The following is an 18,908-nucleotide window of genomic DNA, read 5'->3' as shown; positions in this document are numbered from 1 at the left end:
GTTGGTTTGTTGGGTTAGAATGTGAAAGTGTTCTTGAATTGGTAGTCTTCCATTTTCCTTTCATTGGCGTCTCAGTGCATGTGGATTTTGAAACTCAATGTGTGCATAAGCATAGGGATTGAATACAATGATGTTTTTTCTAATAATTTGGGTTGGACATGCTTGGTGGCTCGATGAATTCATTCTGGGGGTTGATTTTCATTCGCTCTGATTTTGGACCCATGTGTTTTGATTTATTGGTGATGCCATCCGATCCTCCCTTCGGATTCGGATGGTGGCTCCATGGATTTTGGCGGCAGCTTTGGCCAGCCTTGCTGGTTCTTTGGGCAAGGGTCCAGCGGAGATTCCATGAGAGATTAGAGAAGAACATAGATGAGTAGGGAAAAAATCGGGAGTTTTCATGCTTATTTTATTTTTTGGTTTATTATGAGTTGTCTCCTTATAATTGGATGCTATAAAATGGGGGTTTTACAGCCCATCCTTATTGAAAGTAAACTCTTAATAAATAACTACGATAAACATAAGCAAAAACATTTTTACTAACTTAACAACTCTTAAGATAACCCAACTGAAAAGATAAAGATAATAAAATAAACCAACTAAAAAAATAAAGATAATATCTCATTACTAATGAGATAGAGATCAACTTGAATTAATCCAAGTGCTAGGATCGGAGGAAGACTCCTGGCTATGTAGATTTTTTATAGGATGTTTTATTATGTAGATTTCATAAAATTATAGCTTCTTTTTTTTTTCTTTTTTAATCTTGAGTAAATGGTTGGGATATTACCATAATAGCATTTATCACCTTATTTATTATCTCAATATTACCCAATTTTTCTGTAGATTGTTGCCATAGTTACAACAACTTTTACTACAAGTCTTACAAAGTTAAGTCTATGACATTTATTACATCAGGTACTAAATAATTAAATTCACTTGTCAAATTTTGCTACTTCTTTTTATCACCATTATGATATTTACCACTTGAGTGTAAAAGAATTATAATAGAAGTTGTACTACCCTAAGTATTTTCCTTTTTCGTATTTTAAAGTAATAAATGTTGATATGTCAAAGTATCAATCATTTAATTGAAAAAAATAACTGAGATTTGAGGAAATAGAATGGAGTTTCCAAACACCCCTTTTTTTTTAACCCAAAAATTTAAATAATTTTTTTAAAAAATTAAAAATTAAAAATTTTTGGGTTTGAAAAAAAAATGGGGTGTTTGGAAACTCCATTCTATTGCTTAGGAGAAATAATGTGCAACCAAACAAAGGAATGGTTATTACAATGGAATAACCTTTTTCATTCCATGCCCTAGCCCTTTCTTTCAAATTATAAACATCAAGTGAAAGGAATGAAAGTTCAAAGTCAAGAATGACTTGAATTCTTACAACATATACATAAATATCAAAACCATAGTGCTTACAGTCACTATTAATCTATCCCATATATATATATATGTGTGTGTGACAAGGCAAGTAACAGCCCGAGTCTTTCCCAAGCAATTCCTTTCCATGTTCGCACTGGACAGGTTAAACTGTAAGCTGGCATGAAGTATCGTGAGTTCAGAATTAAAGCTCAAACATGTTAAGAGTAACGATATGCTTTTACCATCAGGAGGCAAAGATATGTGATATAATTCATCAGCTAAACTCATCGGCCGTCATTGTTTGCAAAATCAGATCACTGGGACAACGAAGGTTCCAGTAAATGCATCTTCTAGCAAGACCCAAGGAAATACCAGTTTTTATGATGGAACCTGGCAAGAGATATACCAGTTTTATTATGGAACCTGGCAAGAGATATGGAAGGATCAATGATTCTATTCTTTTTCTGTAAAAAACAATGCAGATACCCACCGACAAAATCATCAGCTTTTGGAATTTAATTTCTCCAAAAGGATCTTGTTTAGAAGACCGGGACTCGCTTTACCTTTCGATACTTTCATTACCTGCATGTGCCAATATATACAGTATCATCTTGCTAAAGTACAGAGGAAAAATATTAACAACATAACCAAGGGAGAAAATAGAAAAGAAGTTTCTTATTAAGCCCCACAATTTTATCTTTTTTTACCTGGCCAGCAAAATAACCTTGTAGTTTTGTTTTGCCACCACGATATTGCTCCAGCTGTTTTGGGTTCTCAGCAAGCACTTTATCTACCATTTTCTCAATCTCCAGAGGATCTACTATCTGTTATTTTCAAAACCATGAGACCCCTTGACACGATTTTCTACTAAACCATACTATAATCACCACCATCATACAAATAATGTTCCAACCATTTTATTGGTGGCACAAACCGTCTCTCTCATAGGACATCAGATAATGAAACTACTCCCACATTTAAAGCTATTAGATGCCCCCAGCTGCTTGGGAAGCTTGGGCTTGGTTTAGAGAATAACTCATTCAGGCATTTTCAACTGATTGCTTAACAGCCAGAGCTTGCCAGAAGTATGCTTGAAAACCAGTTGATGGATCTGATGCAATTGCAATAACCGCCCAAAATCTTTCTCCAAGGAGTTAATAAGAAAAGTCGACAATTAATAGAAAGTCAATCAGAAATCTGAAGAACAAAACAGCTTAAAGAGTTTTTTTTTGGGATGCGGAGAGTATGCTGTAAGTTCTAATTTTACACTGCTAAAATTAGTGTTGGATTGGCATAAACTCAGGTCAAGCTCAAGATTAGCTGACTGAAAGTTTAACTACACCGAAACTTAAACAACCATTCAGCTTCTGTTGGTTCATACCCATATATCTAGGACATTAATGCTTATTACATTTTCCTCCATAGTTACATCTTTGACAATGGATAAGAAAAATAATTTTTAGACGTAGATATTTTACGAAAAAGCACAACAAAGGGTGGCAGTCTTAGTAAATGGGACATCAGAAAATGTCTTTCACCTAAAGGAGTTACCCAGTTCAGTTGCTTCAGTCACACAAACATGCCAAAGCAAAAGTTAAGTATCAGCTATTAAATTGGGCTGTCCTCTTCCATCAATGTGACCGGAACAAGTCTACATACTAAATCTGAAGCTACCAAAATGTCTACAAAATCTTTCTCATGATAAGATTGACCAACCTAATAGAAGAATACAGTAGACAAATCCTAATTTAAATAGCTTGGTTTATTAAAATCTTTAGTTACAAAGACATCCACTAAAACTATAAGTTCTTGCTTCCGGGATCACTCTCTCATGTAAGTCCAAGACCATGTATCCCTTGAATTTGAGGCTTGTTCAAATTTAGGCATCTCATATGTCTGTTCAAATTTAGGCATCTCATAAAAGCATTTCATGGCAAAGGTATGGGAAAAAAAAAAATTTTAAAGGCATAACCAACAATAGAGAGCATCATTTATCATATATCTCACCATTGAAAAGACTTATATCTATATAAGCTCCTAACATAATTACTTACCTGAACCAAATCCTTTTCTTTTATTAGTCCCTTGACAGTTCCACCTTTGGCTAGTAGCTCAAACAATATCTGCAAATTATAATTTATATGATGAGCATCTAAGAAATAAAAAAGAACAGTAAGTACACCCAAAGAAGAATAGCACTACTGCAAGACAAGCATAAGGTCTTTCTTCCTTTTCCATTCATCTAGAGAATGCCTAGATCATGTAAATTGAGAGTTCTTACTATGCTTAATGAAAAGGTGTGGTTTTGGGGAGAAATGGAATTGGATGGCATATTGTATTTCTTCGGTGCGCATTTCTGTTTTGGTGAACGGCCCACCGTCTACGTTCTTCATTATCTCTCGTGGTTTGAGACAAGATGATCCTTTGTCTCCTTTGCTATTTTTCATTGTTATAGTCTCCAAGTAAAATGTTATCCGCTACTGTAGATGGGGGTTTTCTTTTAGGCTTTTATGTGGGATCTAGGAATATTTGTATGCTTCATATTTCCCATCTTCTGTTTGCAGATGACACTTTTTTTTTCTTTTTTTTTTTGTGAGGCAAACTCAGATCATCACACTATCTGTGTGCCTTATTCTTATACTTTGAAGCTGTCGCTGGTTTGAAAATTAACCTAAGTCAGAATTAGTTCATGTGGGTAATGTCAATAATGTTGATGGTCTAGCCAATATTATGGGATGCATGGTGTCTTATTTGCCTATGAAGTATCTTGGCCTTCCGTTGGAAGCTCCTTTTAAGGCCAAGTCTATTTGGGATGGTGTCATTGAAAAGAATGAGTGTCGCTTAGCCAAATGGAAGAGGATGTACTTGTATAAGGGTGGAAGGATTACCTTAATAAAGAGTACCCGGTCCAATTTGACAGTATTTCTTGTCTCTTTTCCCCATTCCTGTTGGTGTTGCCAATCGCATAGAAAAGTTACAGCGGGATTTCTTATGGAGTAGGCTGGGTGATGATTTCAAATTTCACTTGGTAAACTGGTCCAAGGTTTGCTCGCCGATTGTTGAGGAAGGGTTGGGGTCCGAAACTTGCTTCGATTCAATCGTGCAGGGGAAATTGTTGTGGTGTTATGTGCATGAGATAGAGTCCTTGTGTAAAGTCGTAGTAGATGCCAAATGTGGCAGCTCGTGGGGTGAGTGGTGTTCTAATGAGGTTCATGGGTCGTATGGAGTGGGTTTGTAGAAAACTATTAGGAGGGGTTTGGGGCTTGGGGGGTTGGGAGAGTTTTCTAGTCATATTAGATTTGAGGTGGGAGATGGCTCTAAAATTAGATTCTGGCATGACAAGTAGTGAATTTCCCGGATTTGTATAGTATTTTTAGTGTGAAGGATGCTTCCACGGCAAATGACTTGGATTTATCCGATGATTCTCATCAGTGGAAAGTAGCTTTATAAAAAATGCTCATCATTGAGATGTGGATGTCTTTTCTTCGTTTTTTAACTTTACTCCCTTAGATTGAGGCAGAAAGGTGAAAACAAGCTTCGTTGGGATCCCTTCAAGAGAGAGATGTTTGACGTTAAATATTTCTATAACATCCTTGTACCTCATGATAGCACCCCCTTTCATTGGAATAGTATTTGGTGGAATAAGGCCCCCTTGAGAGCAGCAATTTTTGCTTGGACAGCCACCCTAGGGAAGATCTTTACCATGGATAACCTAAAGAAACTACATGTTGTTGTGGTTGACTAGTGTTTTATGTGTAAAAGGAGTGGGGAGTCTATAGATCATCTTCTTCTCCATTGTGAGATTGCTATTGCCTTGTGGAGTGCTATTTTCAATCATGTACGGTTAGCTTGGGTCATGCCTAATAGAGTAGTAGACCTTTTTGCTTGTTGGAGAGGGTTGGGAGGCAGTCCTCAAAGCACAACAGTGTGGAAGATGGTTCCGTCTTGCCTTTTGTAGTGTCTTTGAAAGGGAAATAAATGGTAGAAGTTATAAAGATCTTGAGAGTACCGTGGTAAAACTTAAGTCTTTCTTTTTCAAAACTCTTTACTACTGGACAGCTGCTTTAAATCTTAATTGGCTTAGTTTTCATAATTTTCTTGACTTGTTCCTCTTTCTAACTAGGTGTTTTTCTCGTCTACTCTTTATGTACTTGAGCTACACCTTTTGTGCTTTTAATGATATTTCGTTTATTTATCAAAATAAAATAAAAAGAAAAAAGAAAAAAGAAAAAAGAGAGAGAAGTTAATACAACATCATTCCCCAGAAAGGAGAATTGAAAAATCTAAACCTGCATAAACCCCACAGCCCCGGACAACAGCTGAACTATCTCTTTGGTAAAGTATCATAAGGTCTCAATGTGCTATTTAAAATTTTTAAAACTTATGGCGCATAGTGTGCAACAACAATATCTTAAAACCTTGCCACCTTGGGTAGCCTTGCAATTTGTTAGTTAAACCTCCCTGCTGCATGCTATTACAAGCCTGCTATATGCTAGTGTTAGATGATATTTACCTGCTTATATTGGTATACAGGCTCTTCTTACCAATAATATTAGCAGTGGGGCAGGGAGGGGAGGGGCAGAAAAACAAAAGAGAAGAAAATATTTTGTACTGATGAGAATGTTGAAAAAGCAAGCATATAAAAACCTCAGTCAATTGACAAGACCAAAAAAAAAAATACAAAGTATATTTTACAAACAAGTGAACCAACGATATATAGACACTAGAGATATGGTGATCAAATAGGACATCAAGGTTTTAAAAAAAAAAAAAGAACTGTGAATACAAACTAGCAAGCGTTACTACCAGAAGCAAACTCTTACCTCTTTCCCAATCTTCCCGCTAATAGTGCCACCTTTTATGGAAGCTATCAACTCGGCTAGCTCCTGGGGAACTAACTTAATCTCATTTATGGTCAACTTTTCATTTTTCATATAGGCAGCAATATCACCCATTATCCAATTGGCAGCTAGCTTCACGTCAGCTCCCTTTGCAATAGTTGCATCAAAAAATTGTGCAACCTAAGACATTCATTCCGCAAAAGAGCCATATCTCAGAACATTCTAGCATGATATATGTTCCAAACAATACTGTAAAGCAACAGATACATGGTTACAAAAGGCATACAAGAATTCTGCTTTCAGGCTTGCCTTTGAAGCAAGGCTAAACAAAATACCTCGAGGCACAGCATTAGAGGCTTAAATGACCTTGGCCACACCTCAAACTGTGAGGCACTTAAGATTCACAAGTCAGATCCTTGAAGCTTGTGATATACAACTGAAGTGTATCAAATATTGTGGGGTTATTACTTATATATATATAGTGGGGTTCTCTCTCTTCATTTCAATTGTTGTTTTAAATACATAGAGAATTGTAAGGACCTTGGGCACACTTTTACATTGACGATTATGTCAGATATCTGCAGGCTAACCCAAATTTAGCTTTTCTAATTTTTTAACTCTAAGTAGGCAATATGAATTTGATGTTAATTTTTCTACCCTTCTCTTTTATTCTTCTTCCTTTTTCTCTCTCTTTTGTTTTGTTTTTTTTTTTTTTTTTTGGTTGGCATTTACCTTCAAAATTTTAGAATTTGTAAAGTAAAAACTTTCAAATACCAATTGAGCAATACCTAACCAAAAAAAAACATTCTATAGAATGAAGAGGACTCACATTAATGTCATTTGCAAGGAGAAGAACATCTTGCATGCTTAGGCCCATCTTCTCATACCTCCGACGCTTCACTTCAGGAGCTTCTGGCAATGAATCACGAATACTATCCACATATTCTTTAGTGAGGATAACTCCTGGAAGGTCTGGTTCTGGGAAATATCGATAATCAGCAAGGCCTTCCTTTTTCCTCATTGTGACTGTTTTCTATACAGTGTAACAATGGTTAGCGGCGAACATAAATAGACACAAAATGGCCAAGTGAACAAGTTATATTGTACTTGTTCCATTAGACGACTAGAATAAAAGCAAGATGTAACAATTACCTGAGCGCCTTCTTCCCAGAGACGAGTTTCCTGTATAATTTGATCACACTGGCCTTGGCTATGAAGAAGCACCTGCCTTGAAATTTCAAAATCAATGGCCCTGCTAACTGATGAGAAAGAGTTCAAATTTTTTATCTCAACCTGCCAATGCAAATGTGATTAGATTAGGTGCTGCCAATAAATATGAACACCAAATAGATAAAAAATAATAATAATAAAAGCCATTGCATTTTGCTGTAATGCATCCATTGGTACATCCATCTTCTAAAGCCCTGATATTACTCCAAAATTAAAGTACAAAAATTCATCACTGTCAGAGAAGAAAATTAAGCAGTAGAAATGTTCTTGAGGTTACCACTAACAAATTACTCATTTAAGAGGAGCTTGAATAGGAGGTCAAAGCAATATAGGTACCCAAGAGGTGGATAATTCTTCACATTTTCTTTTTTATTTATTTTGTGATTTTGAGAAAGGGTGTCAATATTTTATGCAATGGATTTGTTTTTTTGAGCACATATTGGACATAAATTCCTGATTCAATAATTATGAACAGAAATTCCCTGATTTTTTTAACAAGTACATATAACTCATGCATCATAAGTCCCGTAAAGGTTTGAACCCATGAACAAAACCCCCACCTGTTAATTATGAGGAAGGATGTGCAATAGGGTCCAACAACCATTGGCGATTTAACCCCCTCTCCCCACAAGAAATAATAAACCTCCCAAATATGATGTGAGATTTAAGGTTTTGAAGTACTTATCAAAAAAAAAAAAAAAAAAAGATTTAAGGTTTTGAAGTTAGTTTACAATAATATCATTGAGGTTTGATAAAAAATACTTTCTTCTCTTTATTCAACTACTAGTTCGTCCATGTACCGCTCAATCGACACCATCTGAATATGGTCAAAGTGTCAGAGCCGATTTTTCATGGGAAAACTAGCACCACTTACACATAGGCCTTCTCTGGATACCCTTTGATCCAAAGTATTTTAAGAAGAAGGGAACTTTGTTTCTATATTAAGATAAACAAAAGCAAGTGAGGAAATAATACTACTCCCTCTTCAGATCTCCATATTGCTGTATGTTTTCCTCAAAAGGTTTCATAAAATTCTCTCAATGTTTCATTAAACACAATCTACCAACCTTTTTCATGAGCAATGTAGCCTCATTTTATTGCTATAGCTGAAGTATTAACAGATTATTATGATAACATGATATTACGATAATCCTAAGCACTAACAATCTCTAAATATTTTCGTCATGCAAGTTGACAAAATATGCTTCTTTCACAGATCAGAACATTTTAACGATTAATTTCATCAGTTTTTCTAGTTGCTAGGAAACAAGACCAAAAAAGAAAAAAAACCAAAGTGAGATGAAAGAACTTTACCTTGGTCCCAAACTGTGACTGCCCAATTGGTCGAACCGAGACATTCACATCACAACGAAGTGAACCTTCTTGCATATTGCCATTACTCACTCCCAAATATCGAACTAACCTTTGTACTTCTGCTGCATATTCTGCAGCTTCAATACCAGTTCTCATATCAGGTTCGGAAACAATCTCAAGTAAGGGCACCCCTGCTCTATTTAAATCAACCTGCAACAAAATCATAGTGTCAACAAACCTACAACAAACATCATATTTGCCAACTACAGCTCTATTCTAATGAAAAGGAGACATATCACAAACAAATTTTCCTTTTGAAATGCATGCTAAGTGATAAGTACCACTGGATAATGATAATAAGACAAAAAATTGTAGAATTACTGCACTTATAGAATCAACTTAACCCAAAAATCATATCACTAGCACTTGACCCTGATTGAACCATGAAAATACCAATGCCATACATAAATAGATTAAATCAAGAAACAGATATATTCTTGAAAAGAAAGGGAGAATATAATTTAATCCACAGTAAAAAGTGATACAGTATTTAGGCAACAGGGCAGCAGTAATTTCCTCTGAATAACTTCCATTTTCTGAATGAAGTAGCTTCCCTGCATCTTCTTCCATGTGAACCCTAGTAATGCCAAACCTCCTATGCCCACCGCCAAACTCCACCGGAAGATCCACATCAATGTAGCCACCAGTTGCAATAGGAACATCAAACTGAGATATTTGGTAGCCCTTTGGAAGGTCGGGGTAAAAGTACTGTTTCCTATCAAACTTTGAGTTGAAAGACAACTTGCAATTGAGAGCAAGACCCATTTTCACAGCAAACTCAATGACCTTCGAGTTCAAGACAGGCAAAGCACCAGGTAGACCCATGCAAATGGGGCAAACACTGGTGTTTGGTGGAGACCCATAATTGTAAGGGCAACTACAGAAGGCTTTGGTGAGAGTGTTGAGCTGGACATGGGTTTCTATACCAATGACTGCTTCGTAATCTTTTGAGATTTTGTCAATTGTTTTGGTCTGAGTACGAGGTGGAACTTTGATTTGGGGCTTTTGCTTTTCTTGCGTGGCTGTTTGGGCTTCTGTGCCTTTCATCGTGCAATATAAAACACCATTCTTTCTTCTAAACAATGCAGTCTGGTATAGCAACAAAGGATGGTTTTGAATGCTTCTAAAAAAAGTGGAAGCCATCATGTTGCTAATTCAATCAACCTATCAAACAACACAAAGGCTGTATCTGCAAAGCATTAAACAAGGCACTGATAAGCAAGAAAGATACTTACAAAACAAAACAAAAAAGAAACAAGCTTTAATGAAACTTAAAATGAGAACCAAAATCAATTAGAAGAACTAAAATTGTTGAACACCCAGATGATATCTTCATGCTCACAACTTGAAAATCAGTCAAAATCATAAAAATGACAGATTCCTGATGTCTGGACAGAAATCTTACCACAAGTAGCAGTAAAGTTTCCGGAAAGAAACCTGAAAAGAATTGATTTTGAAGGGAACCCAGAAAGGATTTCAACGTCAAACAAGTTAAGAACATGCACACCAAAAAAAAAAAAAAAAAAAACGGGGTACATTGGGATTACATGCATAGTGCAGAGTTCAACGTATTCAAAAAGAATCGGAAAGAACAGAGTGAGAGGGACCATTTCTGACCTGCTCGACCCAAAGAGCTTAACAGCCTAGCAACAGACATCCATATGAAAGCTATCAGCAGCAGCTACAGTTAGTGCACGACCTTGTATATGAAACCCGATCCAGCGTCTAACCGGAGCTACGATACCAACCCGGTATCTGAGGGTTTAAAAAAAAGATCATTAAAGCATTATCACTTTAGCCCCGTTTGGTACACTGGATAAGGACTATGACTAGGACTAGTCTCACCCCCCTATATTTGGGGCTTTCTTATCCGGGAATAAGTTAGTTCGGATTTTCAGCATTTCGAATAGGTTTGGTAATTCGGGTTAGCGTGTCAACTCATGGGGTTAGCGTGTCAACCTATTTAGCTAATTTGGTAAAAAATATGTAATTATTGCGTCATAAATATGTTATAAACGGGTCGATAGGTCATAAACGGGTTATAAACGTGTAATAAACAGGTTGGTGGGTCATAAACGTGTCATTAACGGGTCATAAACGAGTTATAACATAAACTCAAACCCTATATATTTGTGTCGGATTCGCGAGTCGTGTTGAAATTGCCAAGCCTAATTTCGAAATCTCAACCGACCTTAGCTTGCAAAGTTGCAAGTAACCAACTAAACCGTTAAGTCCAGACCGACCTAGCTAGCCTGTCTACTGTTAATTATTTATTATATTTTATCACATACGCTGATCGGACCAACCGAATCTTCTATTTAAAATGGGAAATGCTTGATGGGGGACACTCATCCGTCCCCCATCAGCCATTTATAATAAAAAAAATTATTTTTTGTTATAAATGGCTGACAGGGGACGGATGTGTAGAAGCCCTCATTTAAAATCTCTCCTTCTCTACGCTGGAATACTAAAAGGGCAAATTTTTTTAAAAAAAAAAAATATACTAAAAGGGCAAAACATATACCTTAATCACACTCCTTTTTTTAGTTTTTTTATTTGAAAAAACGATTGATTTCATTACCGGAAATTAAGAAATTACAACTATTACGGCTAGTACAATATCTTGAACATAACGAGAAATCTCCTCCATCCAAATATGTTCTTCTAGCTCACACATTGCTTCTTTGGCTAATCTACTAGCGATAGAATTGGCTATTCTTATCACATTCGTCACCCGCTACTCATTGAGACTGTTTAATATACCTCAAAGTAAATGTGACAATGAAACAAGTACCTTAATGGCATATTATTAGTGGCTGTGGTTCAGTAGTCTCAAATAAATGTTCATGAGGTTAGGCAAGTATTATGGAGTGAACTCGAATCTCCACAATAGAAATCACCCATTTCTAACTGAGACATGATACATATATATCTTCTGTACATCTCTTTTTTAAATTAATCATTTGATCTAATATAGGTCCTACGAATTTAATGATTAATTTTTTTTAAAAAAAAAAAAGAAAAAATGTAAAAAAAATTAGTGTTAAGATCTCACCGATGGCACTGATGGGCCTGAATTGGGTTATAATGCAATTGGTCTTGATAGAATGGCTGCAATTCTTTGCCGCCTAGGCTCCTCCTACCTGATTTTCAGTAAATAGGTGCTATCATGATAACGCCAAGCTAAAATTGTCATACCATCTCCTGCCCTTTCGATTAGAAAAGAAAAAGTACCTTAATGACATACATAATCAGCACTGTTTGGGCATGCCGGAGTGGTTATTGGGCATGACTAGAAATCAGGTTCGAATCCTGCTGCTCACGTCTATCTACTCTTGTGTTTTGTTCTAACTTCTAACATAAATTTTATAGCCAATGCAGCTTGTCATTATTAACCCCTTACCTTCTTCTTCTTCTTCTTCCCATAAAAATGCAAATAACGTTTGTCCTCTCTTGAACACTTCTCATTTATCCGTTTAATAAATAGCCTGCTCAGCCATCTGAATCGCCTTGGTAAAAGGCTTTCCATGGAATCAAAACTTTCTGTATCTTTCAATAAGCCCTATGCATTGTCTGCAATTATGCCAAAGGAAAACTACATAGAAGAAATGCTATAATATACAAGAAGAGAGCAGATCAAATTGCACTGAGATACCTCAAGACATTCCTCTTTCATATCAAAAGGAATATCAAAAGGAAATCGTGGAGAAAAGCCAATATGAAATAGAGATCACACAATCAAATTTTTTGATATTTCTGATGATAATTGACGTGGCAAGATCATACGGCTGCAGTGAGGGGAGCCAAACTTAAAAGTCAAAAAAAATAAAAAATCTACGTTGACCCACGATTTCACAATGATTGTAGATTCCGCAAATTGCTGCCACAATCCGAACTTCAAGTCCAAGTGGGACCCCAAAAAATGTTTGCCTCAATGGAAAGTCATGGTGACGTTGCGGGCTTTGGATGTCAACGTTACTATTTTAGCACGATAAGGAGAAGAGGAGGAGAAATAGAAGGAAAAGATGGAGGTACCACAGTCGTGGAGGATGAGGTTCTCCTTCAGAAACGCGACCATAGTGGTGTGCTTCTTGAACGTTGTCACCGCTCTACTCTTGCTTCAGGGCTTCCTCTCTTCCGCCTCTTCCCGAAGCAAAATCTCTGCTTCTCAGTACCATTCTGGTCTCTTTCTCTCTCTTTTTTCTCTGTCTCTTTCTGAATTTTGTTATACTGCTGTGAATTTCTTTGTCAATAAACTGAAAAGGGTCGTGGGGTGTCGAATTTTGTTATTTTATGTTCTAAATTTTGATTTTTCTTGCTTTTATGGGTTATCTGAGTAAGGCAAAATAATGGGTTCTTGTTGAATTGAAGAGAAGTGGATTGTTGAAATTTAGATCTTGTTGTTCATTGACTGGGTGACCCATTTTTTGTTTAGGTTGGGTTTTTTAGAAGAAAAATCTGAAATTTGATGGGTTTTGTAGAATAAAAATCTGAAATTTGATGGGTTTTGTAGAATAAAAATCAGAAATTTAATGGGTTTTGTAACAAATTGTGCGAGTTTGATTCGATGGTATGTGTATCCTATCCTCCTCTATATCCTTGTGGTTGATTGAAATTATAATGCCTTGAAGCTGTATGGGAAGGATGGTTGATGTTCGCAGGTTTAAAAATAGGGCTCTCTGTTCAAGAGAAATGACTTGGGGTGCTCACTCCATTTTTGAGTTCTTTGAACTAAAGGGAGTATTCTAGTGTTCTATTAAAAATTCGCCGCTATTAGCACTTTAGTTTCAGTTAGGATAACAAGTCTGCAAATAGTGCATTGTTATCAGGGTGGTAAAATCTTCCCTAGTAATTTTTTCTTGAATTCTTATTCCCTTGTTCATCGATCTTCTTGTAATGCCAAAAAAAAAAAAAAAAAAGACGTCTCATTTGGAAAAGGTTCCATGAAGAGAATTACTTTTGCAAAAGGTGTCATGAAAAGGCACCGTTAAAGTTATATGTAACGGCCAAGGCACTCTATTGCCTGATGAGAAGAATTCTCTTCTTTTTTCTACGAATATCTTTCTTTTCAAGTGTGACTTTGTCCTTTTGTGGGGTTATACACATAGTGCTCTCATCTCAATCCTTTTAAAGGAAAGAAGTGGGAGTGGTGGTAGATCAGACAAAGATTTGTCTTTGAAGGTTCTGTACTGTGGTGACATTTCAATTGGATGTGATCACCAGTCCAACAACAGAGTACACATGTCAATATTAATATTTAACTGGGATGAACACAGACTTCTCAAATTTTTGGATTGGTTTGCCATCCCTTTCGGTGTTTTTCTAAGAATAATATTTGAGGAGACAGATTATGATAGAAGTGAAAAAAACTTGAAGAAATTTTCAAATAAAATAACAGAAGGAGTCCTATGGCTGTCATTTATGGCATGCTGGTTCAATTAGTTATCATGGCTCATGTTCTTGTATGGGCTACTGAAGCATGTTTACAACACAAAAAGTATCATGTGATTGAGAAAAGCTTCATTGTTGCGGCATGTTGCCTTTACGAAGATTTGCTTTTTGTGTTGGTCTTTAGTTGCTTGCTTGTAAATTTTTTTTGTCCTCCAGAAGAAGGAAATAGAAATACAAAAATACTCTGTATACTTTTCCTGATACCCTGGGATTTGTTACTTTTCCCAGTTTTACCTACATAGATGAAATGTGATGGCTTCTTTTTTCTGAAAATAAAAATTTGACTACTTTTACACCCAATGACTCTCTTATCAAGGACATGTCTGTACTTAGAATCACTTAACTGAAATAGAAATACAACTGAATCATATCACTTTTGACTGTAAGCTATGGTTTCTAGCCTACATTACTGATACAGGTGTAACCCATTTTAGAAAATTGTGTTTGCTTGTTTTTGAATTAATGGCTATACATGCAGTCTCTTACTTGGCCTAAATTTGTTCTATCCTTAAATGTCTAATGTCTTCTAGATTCTCTTCTCTGAGTTTCTATTCTTAGGGTCATTTACATGTCTCTGAAATTCATTTATGATGGCCCACATTCAATTTGGCTCTGCAGACCTTATTAAACATCACGGTTTATATAGTCTACTAAAATCAGTGTTGTGGCCAGGACAAAACTCCTGCAAGATGATTCCTTGTTAACCAAATCAGTTAGAGCCCACTTCTTTGCAGCATCGATCTTGAGGATAAGTTTTAGGTTTGTTAGCTAATTGTATTGATGCAGGCTCTTTTTTAAATTTTTGACCCATTAAGATTAACTTCACCATTTCTGAGTTCTTACACTCACATCACATTGTTTCTATAAAGCCTCAGCTGTGATGGAGTTTGCAACTTCTCAGAAGTCGAAATTGAATTTGCTCAAATTTTTCACTGAATGCTTTCCTTTTGGACTGGCCTTGGTTTCACTAGATGGTTGAATACAAATTAAACCTTGTAGGCCCACACCATTCTCTTGGTTTTAGATCGCCTTTAAAGATACATGAGCTTTTATGAGGTGGCTCCAACTATTAAGTTACCAGTGGTTGAACTATAGTATCAAGCCGGGATTGGCAGCAATTGCAAACATTTACTGGACGTGGTTCATATATTTAAACACGTCGTATGACTGACATGGCAATCATGAGTATCTCTCTACAATTGTTAGTGGTAACGGTGGCATTATACGATAGCACTCCTTGAAGTGGTAAAACATGGTTATGGAGCAGTAAACTGCACAAAAAATCTATGACCTAAAGATATTAATCAGACTCAAGTGACTTGTCAAAAAAAATTAATTAGATTCAAGTTCTAGTTCTTGGTCTGACATGAAAGTATCAAATTATATGAGACTACTTGGCGAAACATGAAGGTTTCACATGACATGGATCTAGAAGTTTGTTGCTCTTCATATGGATGACTTCCTAAGCTTGATCATGATTTCTTATTGATTTTATTTGTGATTCTTTTCTCTGTTCAATTTGCATATAGATTACTTGATGAGCACTGTAATTGCTGATTGACTAAGGCATATTGCCCAAAATTTCCAAAATGCAGCTCAAATCAGGTATATCAAGGAATCTGAAGAGATCCGTCTTGCTATGCAACCCTTGGAACTGATTAAAAGAGTAAGCATGGCTTCTAATTTGAATGAGTTCATTATTATCGCTAGTCTTACTATAAGTTAAACAAAAGCAAATTGTTGGCACAGAAAGATGCGAATCAAACTATTCTCCTTTGTACTTATCAAAAAAAAAAACTATTCTCCTTTGTCTTTCCATTATCTAATGAATAATTGGTTCTGGAGTATATTTTTCATTAGGTTGAATCTTTTCCATTTATAGGTGAGGGAAATTGAGCAAGAAGTATATGCAGAACCAGAAACTGTCCAACAGAAAGATACAAAGCAAACTGCTGCAGTTGATCTTTCTAAAAGGTTAAATGATTTACGTAGCTTTAATGATGCTGGCAGCTTGAAAGGTAACTCTCTGTGTTCTTGCCCTAGAATCTGTCCCTCTCCTCCTTTGAATTGTCAATTAAAATGATCATGGACTTCCTATTATCATTCTTCAAGTATAAGATTATCTTGTATGTTGAGTTATGCATAACATTAGTTATGTTTATTCTATTTGTCTATCCTTAAGCGAAGAGGAAATTCTGTCATGTTGCTTGATCCAGCTTTTTTTTTTTCATGTTTGTAGACTTCTTATTTCTTTCTGCAGTGAGATGTTAAATTGTGGCTTTTTAGTGTTTGCAGTTGTAGTTAAATTCGACATACAGTTGTGCTCCAGTATTATCCTTGAATTACTTGCATCTGGACTTTTGAGTTTAGAATTTTGGATCGTCTTATATCTGTAAGCAGACATATCTAGGAAGCAGAATTTTTTAGTTGTCTTATCTCTTTGAAAAGTCGCAATTCCAGATCCGAGTTTAACACTTGAAATTTATGTAGTTAAATTGCTTGTACATCTCTACAAAGAAAGAAATTTTTTATATTCTCACAGTAGTAATTTTGTTAGCATGTTTGACCAAATTTGATCCTTGGCCTTGGATGTGTCACTAAAAGAAAGCCATTCTCTTCTTGTTTGGTATTTGTCAAGCAGCATGCCATTTCCTACAAAGTGTTACCTTGGTGATTTCTGATTGTCACATAATCTAGATTCCTAACTCTCTAACAAAAATGCCTTCTTTTGGTCATCGGTGTCTTCTTGAAAATCAGACACTTGATAAACTTTCAAAATAAATGCTGTCTAGTATCCAGCACAATCTTGTCCAACATTCTTTATTGCAAAACCAGTGACTCATTTCCAATTAATAGTACTATAAAACCATGCATAGCTGAATGGTTTGAAGCTTGGCACTTTATGGACATGAAGGTCCAAAGTTCTAACCCCATATGAGCCCAACCTTACTTATCAAAAAAAATTAATAGTACTGAGAGAGAGTTTGTTGTGTGTTTGGAGGGCATGGCTTTATGTTTTACCCCCTTCTAGTTCTTGGTTAATAGCACCATTCCAAATATTGAGTTGTGCAATATATCATAAGTTTTGCACATTAAATTTTGGTGTTAATATTTAGTGTACATTTATTTTGGGATTCACAAGCTTTACCCCCTTCTTGGTTAATAGCACTATTCCAAATATTGAGTTGTGCATATATCATAAGTTTTGCACATCAAATTTCCTTATTAATATTTACTTATTTAGAGTACATTTTTTTGGGATTCACAAGCTTTGTCCCTAGTATGTCATTATCCAGGAATCCAATCAACCATGAGTCAGTCAAAACTTTTCTGACCATAATATATGTGTTTACTTATTCCCTCTGGTTTTCCGATTATTTTTCTTGTCTTGGGGCATTACAACTTTGTTAATCTGATGGAGATGATTCTATGTTCCTCAGCGCTCGAGGAATGGCGGAAAAGGAAGATGGATCGAGCCAGACAGCGAGAGCTAGAGAAAAATGGAACAGTCGCCTCTCAAGCCTGATTGATAACTTTTTAAAGAAAATGTTGACTTTGATCTTGGATGTATCAACCCTCGTCACCAGCTTAATATCAAGTTGTGTGAACTTTACTCATATTCTTGTATACATATCACTACTTGCTTTGATAAAAGAGTTTCTGTGTAATTCATTATATCCAGCTCGGTATGCTTACTTTTAGTTCACTTAAAATAAAATAAAATCGTAAATCAGACAACCATCAAGGATAAGACTAGGGGGGGAAAGGGGTCCTCCCACCGGTAATGGGAATGGAAGGGGCAAAAGGAGGAGACATGGGAATAGAGATGGGAATGCAACCGGAAAAGAGTTTGGATGTGGTCCATTTGCCGCATGGTGGGGTGCAGAAATTGGCACTTCTGTTAATTTGCTTGGCTTCCTAAGAAAAGAAAGCCAGGATAGATGAGAGAGCCAATCGGAGGTGATGGTTGGGATAAAGTCAAGATGACAACTAGAGAGCCTACTTCTATGACATAATTTTTGAGATGAAGAGAAGCAACTAAGTTTGCAAAAAGGAGGGTTGCCAAAGCTTCGCCTGTGTTTGGATCAAAGGGGGTGCTGATAGCTGAAACAGCTTTGATAATGAGGCCCTCTGAGTTTTGGCAAACAGCTGCTTCAGCTGAGAAGGAGTCGCAAATTGCAAGTTTAAAGTTGATCGTGAAGGACTTTTGTTGGGGGGGGCAGGGGAGCTACTAATGCAAAGTTTTGGAATAGATGAGTCTCTTCCTGGGGGATGTTGAGGAATCTCCCCGGGTCACGAATGTAATTGATCCAATTAGACATACTGGATGTGTCAAGGGGCTAGGAGGATTCTCTCCGAACCACTCAGGCAAAGATACAATTGAAGAAAATATTCAACAGAGAATCCTCATTAGATTTACAGAGAGGACAAAGCAACTTAGGGTTAAAGGAGGGGATGAGAGAAGAGAGATACTACCTTGGTGGGGATGATGTTCTAGGTAAGTTTCCAAATGGCTGGAAAGGGCTCTTCAAGACTTGCTATGAGAGGTTCCTTGGAAAGGAAAGACTGTTTGTGGTGAACCTCTCAAAAGGAGGGGGGGTCCAAAAATGTTTGTCAGGGAAGGGTTAGAAGGGATT

The 18,908-nt window shown here is 36.3% G+C and overlaps 2 protein-coding genes across 4 annotated transcripts; one reads left to right on the top strand and one right to left on the bottom strand.

Moving 5' to 3' along the window:
• Window positions 1-1,276: 1,276 nt before the first annotated feature.
• Window positions 1,277-10,589, bottom strand: LOC133873203 (glutamyl-tRNA(Gln) amidotransferase subunit B, chloroplastic/mitochondrial). 3 transcript variants are annotated; one of them, XM_062310935.1, is made up of 11 exons: window positions 10,438-10,572; window positions 10,226-10,257; window positions 9,339-10,009; window positions 8,761-8,972; window positions 7,369-7,509; window positions 7,046-7,249; window positions 6,199-6,396; window positions 3,430-3,498; window positions 2,083-2,199; window positions 1,866-1,957; window positions 1,277-1,765 (listed from the first exon to the last, which is right to left on the bottom strand). In XM_062310935.1, exons 3-10 carry the CDS (start codon window positions 9,964-9,966, stop codon window positions 1,877-1,879), a joined length of 1,650 nt encoding a protein of 549 aa, XP_062166919.1. In that variant the 5' UTR covers window positions 9,967-10,009; window positions 10,226-10,257; window positions 10,438-10,572; the 3' UTR covers window positions 1,277-1,765; window positions 1,866-1,876. The 3 variants fall into 3 exon arrangements, with proteins under 3 accessions (XP_062166919.1, XP_062166927.1, XP_062166922.1); XM_062310943.1 differs by having other exon boundaries at window positions 10,368-10,488; XM_062310938.1 differs by lacking the exon at window positions 10,226-10,257 and having other exon boundaries at window positions 10,438-10,589.
• Window positions 10,590-12,795: 2,206 nt separating this feature from the next.
• Window positions 12,796-17,946, top strand: LOC133873192 (uncharacterized). Its single transcript, XM_062310927.1, has 4 exons — window positions 12,796-13,002; window positions 15,867-15,937; window positions 16,154-16,289; window positions 17,712-17,946. Exons 1-4 carry the CDS (start codon window positions 12,846-12,848, stop codon window positions 17,795-17,797), a joined length of 450 nt encoding a protein of 149 aa, XP_062166911.1. The 5' UTR covers window positions 12,796-12,845; the 3' UTR covers window positions 17,798-17,946.
• Window positions 17,947-18,908: the final 962 nt, after the last annotated feature.

Source organism: Alnus glutinosa, chromosome 1 (genome assembly GCF_958979055.1).
Source record: "Alnus glutinosa chromosome 1, dhAlnGlut1.1, whole genome shotgun sequence".
NCBI lineage: Eukaryota > Viridiplantae > Streptophyta > Magnoliopsida > Fagales > Betulaceae > Alnus > Alnus glutinosa.
This window is presented reverse-complemented; position numbering and strand designations above follow the sequence as displayed.

What these genes read in the sequence shown, in the direction of transcription:
- LOC133873203 (XM_062310938.1), bottom strand. Translation starts at nt 9,966, where the DNA reads ATGATGGCTTCCACTTTTTTTAGAAGCATTCAAAACCATCCTTTGTTG. An exon ending in AAGAAAAGGATTTGGTTCAG is followed by an intron (nt 2,200 to 3,429) that starts GTAAGTAATTAT and finishes TGAAAATAACAG; the next exon opens with ATAGTAGATCCTCTGGAGAT. An exon ending in AAGGTTATTTTGCTGGCCAG is followed by an intron (nt 1,958 to 2,082) that starts GTAAAAAAAGAT and finishes TGGCACATGCAG; the next exon opens with GTAATGAAAGTATCGAAAGG.
- LOC133873192 (XM_062310927.1), top strand. Translation starts at nt 12,846, where the DNA reads ATGGAGGTACCACAGTCGTGGAGGATGAGGTTCTCCTTCAGAAACGCG. An exon ending in TGCTTCTCAGTACCATTCTG is followed by an intron (nt 13,003 to 15,866) that starts GTCTCTTTCTCT and finishes TCCAAAATGCAG; the next exon opens with CTCAAATCAGGTATATCAAG. An exon ending in CCTTGGAACTGATTAAAAGA is followed by an intron (nt 15,938 to 16,153) that starts GTAAGCATGGCT and finishes TTCCATTTATAG; the next exon opens with GTGAGGGAAATTGAGCAAGA.